The 12,431-nt window shown below is 40.2% G+C and overlaps 1 protein-coding gene across 1 annotated transcript in view; it reads left to right on the top strand.

Moving 5' to 3' along the window:
- The window catches only part of LOC102730103 (organic anion transporter 7-like), a 27,628-nt gene extending 15,543 nt beyond the window's left edge, over positions 1–12,085 (top strand). Inside the window, exons 6-10 of the mRNA XM_081797402.1 lie at positions 5,659–5,774; positions 6,960–7,174; positions 8,504–8,612; positions 9,075–9,278; positions 11,467–12,085. Coding sequence (XP_081653528.1) covers positions 5,659–5,774; positions 6,960–7,174; positions 8,504–8,612; positions 9,075–9,278; positions 11,467–11,527 — 705 coding nt within the window. The 3' untranslated portion in view covers positions 11,528–12,085. The remainder of the gene's footprint in view (positions 1–5,658; positions 5,775–6,959; positions 7,175–8,503; positions 8,613–9,074; positions 9,279–11,466) is intronic.
- Positions 12,086–12,431: the final 346 nt, after the last annotated feature.

Raw genomic sequence — 12,431 nt, 5'->3', positions numbered from 1 at the left:
TTGATGGCTGCATAATATTCCATTGTATATATATACCACATCTTCTTTATCCATTCATCTGTCGCTGGACATCTTGGCTCTTTCCATAGTTTGGCTATTGTGGACATTGTTGCTATAAACATCAGGGTGCACATACCCCTTTGGATCCCTACATTTGTATCTTTGGGGTAAATACCCAGTAGTACAATTCCTGGGTCATATGGTAGCTCTATTTTCAACTTTTTGAGGAACCTCCATACTGTTTTCCAGAGTGGCAGCACCAGCTTGCATTCCCACCAACAGTGTAGGAGGGTTCCCCTTTCTCCTCATCCCCACCAACATCTGTCATTTCCTGATTTGTTAATTTTAGCCATTCTGACTGGTGTGAGGTGGTATCTCATTGAGGTTTTGATTTGGATTTCCCTGATGCCAAGTGATGTTGAGCACTTTTTCACGTGTCTGTTGGGCAAACAGGATTTTTTTAAAGTACCACACCCAGGGTGGAGCCCAATGTGGGGCCTGAACTCACGACCCTGAGATCAAGACCTAAGCTGAGATTAAGAGTTGGATGCTTAACTGACTGAGCCACCCAGGTGCCCTGAACAAGATTGTTTTCTTAATTTCATTTTCAGATAGTCTGTTGCTGGTATATAGAAATGCAACTGATTTTTATATTTTGATCTGATATCCTGAAACTTTACTGAATTCATTTATTGTTTCTAACAAAATTTTGGAGGTGTCTTTAGGGTTTTTTACATGAAAGATCATGTCATCTGCCAACAGAGATAATTTTACTTCTTCCTTTCTGATTTGGATACCTTCTTTTTCTTATCTAATTGCTCTGGCTAGGACTTCTGAATCCTCTGTTGAATTAAAGTGGCATTCTTGTCTAGTTCCAGATCTTAGAGGAAAGGCTTTCAGTTTTCCATCATTGAGTATAATGTTAGTGGTGGGCTTTTCATATATGACCTTTAAGGTAAGTTCCTTCAATACCTTATTTCTTGAGAGTTTTTTGAATCATGGATGTGTGTTGAATTGTGTCAGATTCTTTTTTACACCTATTGAGATGATCATACGGTTTCTAACCTTCATTCTGTTAATGTGGTGTATCACGTTTTTAAAAATTTACTTATGTTGAATTATCCTTTCATCCCAGGAATAAATCCCACTGAGTCATGGTGTGCAGTGTGCTCTTGAAGTTGGTTTACTAATATGTTGTTGATGGTTTTTTCACCTTTGTTCATCGGGGATATTGGCCTATAGTTTTCTTTTCTTATGGTGTCTTTGTCTGACTTTGGTATCAGAGTCATACTGCACTAATAAAACAAATTTGTTAGTATTTCCTATTTATTTTTTGGAAAAGTGAGAAGGATCAGTGTTCATAATTTAAATGTTTGGTAGAATTCACCTGTGAAGCCATCTGGTGTTAGGCTTTTATTTCTGGGCTACTTTTTAAAAAAAATTCTAGTTAGTTGATATACAGTTCAATATTGGTTTCAGGAGAAGAGTTCAGTGGTTCCCCATTTACATAAAACACCCAGTGCTCATCATAACACGTGCTCTCCTTAATACCTATTGCCCATCTATCCCATCTCCCACCCACCTCCCTCTATCAACCCTGTTTGTTCTCTATAGTTAAGAGTCTCTCATGATTGGGGCGCCTGGGTGGCTCAGTCATTAAGTGTCTGCCTTCAGCTCAGGTCATGGTCCCAGAGTCCTGGGATCAAGCCCTACATCAGGCTCCCTGCTTGGGGGGAAGCCCGCTTCCTCTCCCACTCCCCCCGCTTGTGTTCCCTCTCTCGCTATGTCTCTCTCTGTCAAATAAATAAATAAAATCTTTAAAAAATTAAAAATTAAGAAAAAGTCTCTCATGATTTGTTTTCCTCTCTCTCTCTTTTCCTCCTCCCAAATGTCCATCCATTTTGTTTCTTAAATTCCACATATGAGTGAAATCATATAGGATTTGTCTTTCTTTGACTGACTTATTTTCCTTAACATAATACACTCTAGCTCCATCCACGTCATTGCAAATGGCAAGAATTCATTCTTTTTTTTTTTTTAAAGATTTTATTTATTTATTTGAGAGAGAGAGAATGAGAGACAGAGAGCACGAGAGGGAAGAAGGCAGAGGGAGAGGCAGATCCCCTGCTGAGCAGGGAGCCCGATGCGGGACTCGATCCCGGGACTCCAGGATCATGACCTGAGCCGAAAGCAGTCGCTTAACCAACTGAGCCACCCAGGCGCCCGAATTCATTCTTTTTGATGGCTGAGTAGTTAATTGTATATATATACCACATCTTTATCCATTCATCAGTTGATGGGCATTTGGGCTCTTTCCATAGTTTGGCTATTTTTGGTAATGCTGCTATAAACATCAGGCTGCATGTACTCCTTTGAATGTGTATTTTTGTATCCTTTGGGTAAATACCTAGTAGTGCAATTGCTGGATCATAGGGTAGTTCTATTTTTAGCTTTTTGAGGAACAACCATACTGTTCTCCAGAGTGGCTGCAACAGTTTACATTCCCACCAACAGTGTAAGAGAGTTCCTCTTTCTCCACATCCTCACCAACACCTGTTGTTTTCTGTGTTATTAATTTTAGCCATTCTGACAGGTACGAGGTGATATCTCATTGTGGTTTTGATTTGTATTTCCTTGATGATGAGTGATGTTGAACACCTTTCCTTTTTGGGGAGGAGGAGCTGCCTGTAATGTTTTTTAATTTAAACTCAATTAGCCAACATATAGTACATTATTAGTTTCTGATGTAGTGTTCAATAATTTACCTTTTCATGTGTCTGTTAGCCATATGGATGTCATCTTTGGAAAATGTCTATTCATATCTTCTGCCCATTTCTTAACTGGATTATTTGTTTTTTGGGTGTTGAGTTTAATAAGTTCTTTATAGATTGGATACCAACACTTTATCAGATATGTCTCTTGCAAATATCTCCTCTGGGATACTTTTGATTACTGTTTCAATCTCCTCATTTGTAATTGGTTTCTTCAGGTTTTCTATTTCTTCTTGATTCAGTTTTGGTAGTGTGTATGTTTCTAGGAATTTATCTATTTCTTCTAGGTTGTCCGCTTTGGTGGCATATAATTGTTTGTTATAGTCCTTTGTGATCTTTTTTTATTTCTGTGGCATCAGTTGTAATGTCTTTTCTTTCATATCCGATTTTATTTATTTGAGTCTTTCTCTTTTTTTCATGGCCAGTCTAGCTAAAACTTTGTCAATTTTGTTCATCCTTTAAAAAAAACCTAACTCTTCTATCAGTTTTTTTCTCCCTCCCCCCCCCCCACCCCTGCCACAATTCCTTAGAGCCTTGTATGGTGTTTATACATTTTTTTTCAATTAGCCAACATTAGTTTTTGATGTAGTGTTCAATGATTCATCAGTTGCATATAACACCCAGTGCTCCTCACAACACATGCCCTCCTTAATACCCATCACCCAGGGTGTTTGTGCATTTGAAGAAGCAGTCGCCTCCTCCAGTCTTTACAGTCTGCTTTTGGCAGGAAATGCCCTTCACCAGTCACCATGGCTGGAGATTCTGGGTAGGCCATTTAGCAGGGTTCATCAGTGGACTTGCTGTCTGGGTCCATGGATGTGTGGACCATTTGCCAGGGTCTGCAGATGGGTCCACTTCCAGGTTCATGAACAGACGGGCCAGGTTGTGGGCTTGATAAAGCCTCTTTGAAGTAAAGCAAGGGTAGAATGTGAATGGCAAGAGGAAGACATAGCCTGGATTGCAGATGTGCAGGAACTGAATGCTACTTGAATGTAGTTACATTTGAAATAGGCCTTACAGGTTAAGGTAGAACTAGCCATGTTTAAATCAAGCAGGGATATGATTAAATTTGCAATTGAGAGCAGTCCAAATGATGGCAGAGGGGCCATGCCAGTGGTGTGCTGGTAAATGTTTAATACCTAACATTACAAGAAGTGAAAAAAGCCATAGATCTCAAATTTGTGGTGATTATCAATTTTTGTAGTATGAATACCACCACCATTGTCAATAAAAGCCACCGACATCATGGCAACTGCTTTACAAACTACCTAAAAATTTAACAAAGGGCTGTTGTGAATTTGTACATGCTAATTCCAGGACACCAACCAGCTGTTCCATGTTTTTCACCCCAACGTGGTGTTATGATTGGCACAAATAGTTTTTGTTTTGTTTTGTTTTTCTATTAGCAAAGGACAATCAGAGGAAAAGATGCATTTTAAAAAACAAAGATCCAGCAGGCTCCCATTTGAATATAGGCCTCCTCTTCCGTGAATAAGAATTTTACCAGGTAGGAGGAGCTCCTTGAGTTCCCATAAATGACCTGGCATCACCTCCCTAAATTCTTCTGGAAATGCAACTCACATCTCTGCTCACTAAAAATGAATGGCCAGTGTGAAATAACCTCATCATCTCCCAAACTTTTACTCTGATATTGGATGTGATTTGAGGCCAGTCTCACAGGCATGGCAGCCCTCATCTGGTCCAAGTTTAAGGTATTCTTGGAGCCCATTCTTAGAATACTGCCTATGACAATGGCCTGTGGTCATGGGTTTCTGGTGTTAGTTGCAGGAAGGAGATGCTATCTTGACTTTTCTCTTCCAAAAGCTTAAGTCCAGGATTTTGCTGCTTGAGCTAGCTCTGCAACTGCAAAGGATATTCTTGATCTGGTAGGTCCTCACTTAGGTGACCTTACATTTCTCTAAAGTCCCTTCCTCATGGAATTTTTCCAATGGACTTCATGATATTGTTTCACTTGTAGAGGTGGGATGAGAATTAAGTCAATATTATTGGAATAATTAATAAGTAAGTATCCAAGGTGTGCTGGATATAATTCCATCTATGTATTTGCAACCTCATGTATGGCTAGAAAGTCTTTATGAAAAAGGTGCTATTATTTTTCGCTACCTATCTCTTCTCCCTCTCCATCTCCTCCTCCTCCTCTTCCTTCTTCTCCTTCTCCTTCTCCTTCTCCTTCTCCTTCTTCTTCTTCTTCTTCTTCTTCTTCTTCTTCTTCTTCTATGACAGGGAAATTGGGGTTTAGAAATACTTAATCACCTTCTGCAAGGTATATACCTAGCATGTTGCAGGACCATCAAGTAACCCCAGATTATAACCAATTTGGGTATAAATTATTCTACATCAAGTTCCTGCCCTGGTTTCATCCTCAGATTTAATTCTAGGCACCTCCTTCATGGAGGCACAATATACCAGGATTCCCCTCAAAGAGACTGAATGAAGAACCAAAATAAAGGCTCTCAGGAAATGTCATTTTTCCTGAGATAAACAGTTTCTTTGCAAAGGATGGCTGGCTGGGAACCAAGCTTAACTTCTAGGTCTTTCATGTCCATCTAGCATAAATGGAGCTTTGGACCTTAATCCAAGTAATTCACATTTGATTTTCTTCCTGATCTGAATATCTAACATATACACCCTTTTGGATGCCCTGCAGCACACTCAGATCTTGTGTTTAAAAAGTCTTTGTTGCTACATAATTTTCCTAAGCCTCCTTTAACTCCCTAATTCACCTTTCACATGTCAGTGCATTTTTGCTGTCTCAATTTCCTACTAAATATAACAACAAGTGGTCCAGCTTGTCCCCTGTGGGGGACCTCCCAATGCTCACATTGTGTGACAACTGAACAGTTTCTTGTTGCGGTTGTTTTTGAAGGTTTTGAGATCCACCATGCAGGAGGAGCTGGAGACAGCACAGAAAAAACCTTCCATAACTGACTTGTTCCACACACCCACCCTGCGCAGAAGGATCTGTTTATTGTCCTTTGTGAGGTAGGCTTCACACTATGCATAAAGAATATTAAAGTAGTGGCTGGGCGCCTGGGTGGCTCAGTTGGTTAAGTGACTGCCTTCGGCTCAGGTCATGATCCTGGAGTCCCTGGATCGAGTCCCACATCGGGCTCCCTGCTCAGCAGGGAGTCTGCTTCTCCCTCTGACCCTCCCCCCTCTCATGCTCTCTCTCTCATTCTCTCTCTCAAATAAATAAATAAAATCTTTAAAAAAAAAAAGAATATTAAAGTAGTGGAGACATGAATCTAATCCTATCAAAGGATACAACATGTTGTAGGGACAGATTTGGAGATAAAACATGAGGAAGCCAGAAAGATAATTGCATTTTTTAGTTACAGAAAGACTGACCCAGAACTAATTGTGCAATGAGTTTTGTTTATTATGTCACCTTACCAGGCTCAGCATCTGGAAATGGAGGCTGTGAACTTCAATCACAGTAGAGATTTTAGCTTTAAGTTTCTTCACTTGTTTGTTTCCACTTCGATTGAGATAAAATTACAAACATTTGGGGTGCCTGGCTGGCTCAGTCAGAAGAGCATGTGACTCTCGATCTTAGGGTTGTGAGTTTGAGCCCCACCTTGGGTGTAGAGATCACTTAAATAAATTAAAAAAAAAATTTTAAGTGTACCAATGTATACAGCTAAATGAATATTTGCATATGTAAATATGCAACCGTCACCCAAATCTGGATATAGAAAAAATTCTAAAACCCTAGAGGACCTCATTATGTATTCTTTTTTAAAAAAATATTTTATTTATTTATTTGAGAGAGAGAGCACAAACAGGGTGAGGAACAGAAGGAGAAGCAGACTCCCCGCTGAGTATGGAGCCTGATGCTGGGCTCAATCCTGGGACTCCAGGATCATGACCTGAGCCGAAGGCAGATGCTTAACTGACTGAGCCATCCAGGCGCCCCCCTCATTATGTATTCTTAAGAACAATACCCCCACCCACCAAAAAAGTAACCATTATGACCTCCATTATTATGCAATATTTTATGACAGTTTTTAAATCATTACCATGTAGAATATTCTACAAAACAGACCATGCCTTTTGTACTGGAACACCAACCACTGGCTGCCTGTCTGATAATATTTATGATTGTTGTTTGTAGAACCTAGGGTCTAAACGTAATGACATCTTTCTTTCTTCTTTTGTTCACCACAGATTTGCAACCTACATGCCCTTTTTTGGCCTGATTCTCCACCTCCAGCACATCGGGAACAATGTTTTCCTGTCCCAGGTTCTCTTTAGCATGGTCAACCTCCTCGCCAATTACATTGCACTTTTGGCACTGAATCATATGGGCCGTCGAGTAAGCCAGATGATTTTCATGTCTGTACTTGGAGTCTCCATTCTGATCACCACATTTCTGCCTGAAGGTGAGAAAAGAGCACAGGTTGAAGAAAGGAAATATATCAGGGACTCGGGGACTGGGCTCACACACGGGAAGGGAGAGTATGGTTCTAATGATCCCCCAAAACTGATCTGAAGATTTAGGACAGATTCTACGATTAAGCAGCTGGGAAAGAGTCAAAGCCCAGTAAAATTTGGTTCAGACATGGCTGTCCTCATCACATCTGAGAAGTAACTGGTGTCGTATCTTTCTAAAAGTTTCTCTAGGAGAGCAATTGATCACTTGCCCTTTTGGCTTTGACCAATCACACTTGTAACTGTAAATGACAGTATTTTGTCCAATATATATTAATTGTATCTCATATGAGAACACAATACCCTCATTTCCTCTCTCTGGTTTCTTTCTTATTACTACAGCTTCAGTGACAATTTACTGCCTGATGTCTACATATATCCACTTGTGTGTCTTGTATTAGGTCACCATAATTGCAATTGTGGTTTAGGGAAGACTTTTTGATTTCAAGAAAATAAAAATATCTTGTCTTCAAGCAAAGAAGTATGCAATAGGAACAAGGAGTGAAGCAGTTAAAGCCTCTCTTAGAATCAGTTTTACTAAATTAAATGATCCTATGTAATGGATAGGAGAACTGAGGTGGTCCTGGGCTTCGCCTAACTCCCAGCACAGCTGTGTATCTTACAGGATCCCAGATTGGTAGCTCTGCCCTCATCTTGGATGTCAGCAATGATGTTTGCTTCTTTACCGCGGAGCGTATTCCAATGTTGTAACGCTCTCGTGAGATTTTTTTTTTTTTTTATTGAGTAGAAAACGGACTCAGATTTCCTTTCAGAGGTTTCCAAAGTCCAACAATTGTTCCTGTAATACAGGTCTTTATTCTTCAATCTTCAAATATTACTGTAGATCAAGCTACTTATCCATAGACAATGGTTTTATTACTCTCTGCCACAGTACTAGCCCCAAGTCAATTTCATGTATGCATCCAGGTTTTAAACTTCTCAAGGACATCGATGAGTTTTACATCCCTTGGTAATTGTTCATATGGAGTCTTACTTTATACATGAAAGGCAGAGGAGACACTGGACAAAATAAATGAAAGCAAACTCACATTCCCCTCTCAGTCTTTGGCAAATTTCTGATGTGTAAGGGAGAGGTAATAAAATGACTCAGGTTTTTTATTCTGTTTAAGCTGTAACAGTAAGCTCAGCCACTAGTCACTATACATTCTCTGCCTCTCTGCACTTTCTCTACAATGTATTTAACACATGCAAACATCTCCAACTGTGTCTTCTTCACTTGTAATTTGGTGGATGGTGAATCTCACTGTCTTCCTCTCCAGAAATGCAGACCCTGCGTGTTACTTTGTCAACTTTGGGAGTAGGAGCTTCTTCTGCTGCAATCATGTGTTCTTCTGCCCATGGAAATGAACTAATCCCCACCATAATCAGGTACAAATCGCATGGGAGCTCTAGCAGGGTCAAAATAGGCCTTTCCCAGCTAATTAACATTCATAGTGGGAAGAACACTGATGAGTTATCAAAAACATCAATTATAATAGTATTAATAGTAACAAAAATTACAGCCAAAATTTGTTAAAATCTGACTTTGGCAAAGCACTGTGTTCTTTTTTTAACATACCACCTCACATAATCTATAGAACCACTCAATGGTAGATGCTATGGATAAGAGTATTTTTTAAATAATGAAAGTATGTCTTAGTGCACTTACACACTTGAAAAAAATTGCCAGCAAATAAAAGAGCATATTTGAAATGTAAGAGTATATTGTCAACCTTCATGTATCTAACTAAACACTGTTGTGATATCTTCTATAATCAAAGCAAAATAATAAATCACAAATTACCTGCGTGGATTTATACCAAATTATTTTTGTACTGTTTGTACCCCAAGGGCAACAGCCACAGGAATCCTGGGAATTGCTGGTAATATTGGAGCGGCCCTGGCTCCCCTCTTGATGATCCTAACCGTGTATTCTCCCCACCTGCCCTGGATCATGTATGGAGTCTTCCCCATCCTCTCTGGTCTTGTTGTTCTCCTCCTTCCTGAAACTAGGAATCAGCCTCTGCCTGACTCCATCCAGGATGTGGAAAAAGAGTGAGTAAACCCTCTGGCTGCTCCTTAAGGGAGCTGTGTGCTCTAGATCCGTGATGAGGAAGGCAAGACACCATTCAGGATCACTGTCCCCTGGGAAAGATTTATGAATTTTTTTTTAAAGATTTTATTTATTTATTTGACAGAGAGAGAGACAGCGAGAGCAGGAACACAAGCAGGGGGAGTGGGAGAGGGAGAAGCAAGCTTCCCGCCGAGCAGGGAGCCCGATGTGGGACTCGATCCCAGGACTCTGGGATCATGACCTGAGCCGAAGGCAGACGCTTAACGACTGAGCCACCCAGGCGCCCAAGATTTATGAATTTTTAAAAAATGTTTTATTTATTCATTTGAGAGAGAGAGAGAGAGCACAAGCAGCAAGAGAGGCAGAGGGAGAGAGAGAAGCAGACACCCTGCCGAGCCAGGAGCCCGACGTGGGGCTCGGTCCCAGGACTCCAAGATCATGACCTGAGCTGAAGGCAGACGCTTAATGACTGAGCCACCCAGGCACCTCTATGATTTTTTTTTAAGTGAGTTATATCCCCAATGTGGGGCTTGAACTCATGACCCCAAGACCAAGTCACCTGCCCTACCAACCGAGCCAGCCAACTGCCCCTCCCAGAGAAAGATTTAGTCTTAGACACATGCCATGTGGTCAGTGCCTTTGGTTTAGCTACAGCCTCAACTCTCCTCACACTGACCTCAGACTCCCCCGCAGCTCCCCAGGTCACACAGACTGGCTCTGCCCTGCCTGCATTAGTAAGTTAGTGGTGCAGGGACCAAAATTAGGTGCCTAAGGGTGACAAACACCCTGAAGGTATTTCACAGACACACACAGGTCCAGACACCAGACTCTCATCCCTCAGACCCTGGCAGCCCTCAGCTGGGGGAGTGCAGTAGCTCCCCAGAGTGTCTGAGGACTGCCCTGGTCACTGAAGAATCTGAACGGGATCAGGGAGAGAACGGGAGCCCCTCCCACAGATGACCATGCATCTCAGGGGAAGAGTCCCATTGGGCTGCCCGTGAGATCCAGACTGGCTGGTTTCCGCTGGGAATGCAACTGTTGAGAAAAGAGGGAAAGGAGGAGTAAATATAGGTTTGTTTGTTTGTTTTACACAGAACAAGAAATTTTATTATCTTGAATGCTGGTGCATTCAAACAAATAACAAGCTTAATCAGAAGAGGAGGCAGAGGGAAACTTCACATACGGAGGTGGATTTCTGGGCAGGTTTAAAACCTTTAAAAGTTGAAGGCATAATTGTTCAGGCTTTTTTCAGATGGAAGGCTTCTCTTTTACTTGACATTTTCACTTTAACAGTTGTTATGTTATGAAGTTCAACCAAAGTCTTTCACCTGTAAGGTTAAATGGAAAACAGAGTTGAGTAAAACAATTTCTCTAGTATATTAAGAGTGTTAGAAAGAGTTTGTTTTCTTTGTTCTTTCATATACGTGGTAATGTCTAACTTTGAAATTTTCTTACAGATGTCTTAATTTTTGAGTTTTTAAAAATGGCAAGATCATGAATTTTCTTGATTTATAGATCATAGTAGCTTCATAAATGACCAAGACACATGTACAAACAAAATTTCAGATGCTCTTGAAAACATATTTTGAGATATAGCACATGTGATACCTATTTCTTTTTGGGTTTGCTTATCCTTTTGGTATACTGAAGAATACCCAATTTAAAATACAGGTATTTTTGGGCATGGAGCCTACCAAAAAAAAAAAAAAAAAAGGAAGGAAGGAAGGAAAGAGGAAAAGAAAGAAAGAAAGAAAGAAAAAGGGGGGCTGCCTGGGTGGTTTAATCAGTTAAATATCCGACTCTCCATCTCAGCTCAGGTCTTGATCTCAGGGTCATGAGTTTAAGCCCCGCATTGGGCTCCATGCTGAGCATGGAGTCTACTCAAAAAGAAAAAAAAAAGGCATTTTTAAACGATCAAGAATTGGAAAGGATTTTTAAACTTTTGTATACTGCCTTTGCCTTTTCCAAATCCCTTGGGCATCCAGATCCCTTGGCCCCCAAAGGTGAGAGTGGGAGTTGAAACTATGGAAGCTGCCTTCCCAGAATTTACTCAGATTCTTGGGGCAGGGGTCAAGAATCCGTTTGCTCTAAAGAATGCAGGACATATATGTTGATTTGACGTCTTCTCATTTTTGTGCTTGTTTTTTGGTCTCATTGTATTTTTACCAGGAGAGAAGATCCAAGAAAAGCAAAGAAGGAAGATACCTTCATGAAAGTGACACAGTTTTAAGGAGTTCCAAGAACTAACTGCTAATCAAAGAGCAAGATAGAGGAAGGAAAATCAGGATCATCCCCAGATATTGGAAAGATCTGTAAAATAAATAAAATAAAGATATAATGGAATCATGGATCCTATTTACAATTGCAGTACTAAGTAACTATGAAATATCTACAATTAATCATAATGAGAAGTTTGAGAAAAGTCATAATACTTAAAAATATTTTTTTATTGGGGCACCTGGGTGGCTCAGTCGGTTAAGCGACTGCCTTCAGCTCAGGTCATGATCCCAGGGTCCTGGAATTGAGCTCTACATCGGGCTCCCTGCTCGGCGGGGAGCCTGCTTCTCCCTCTCCCACTCCCCCTGCTTGTGTTCCCTCTCTCACTGTGTCTCTCTCTCTGTCAATTAAATAAATAAATGAAAAAAATATTTTTTTATTCCTGAAGTCTCGTTGATATACAATGTTATATTAGTTTCAGTTACACCACGTAGTGATTTGACAATTCTATACATTAAAAGTCATAACATTTTAAAAGGAATCATAGTAAAATATTTGTAAAATTGTAGATCTCTAGCATGTTTCTGGATAGAAAGGTAGAATAGTATTTAAAAACTTTGATTCTGCCCCAATTAATTGGCAGAGTAATTGATGGAGTAATTACAATGGAAAACTCCATTCTTTTGGGACAACTCAAAAAAGAGTTCCAAATGTATCTACAAATTAGTGATAGACAAAATTATTCAAAAAAATGAGGCTCATGGAGGGAGGGTGGGGCAGGTTTTTGGGGCAGCATATGCTGGAATGAGAGGCAATAGGTTTAAAACATGAATAGCAGATGCATTTACAAATCCAAAGAAGTCCAGAATGATATGGTAGCATGTTTGACACTTAAAGTTTAATAATTAGGGCATCAT

Source organism: Leptonychotes weddellii, chromosome 11 (assembly GCF_054177405.1).
Source record: "Leptonychotes weddellii isolate Sample4059 chromosome 11, ASM5417740v2, whole genome shotgun sequence".
Classification (NCBI taxonomy): Eukaryota; Metazoa; Chordata; class Mammalia; order Carnivora; family Phocidae; genus Leptonychotes; species Leptonychotes weddellii.
The sequence above is the reverse complement of the archived record's forward strand: the minus strand, read 5'-3'. Positions and strand labels throughout refer to the sequence as shown.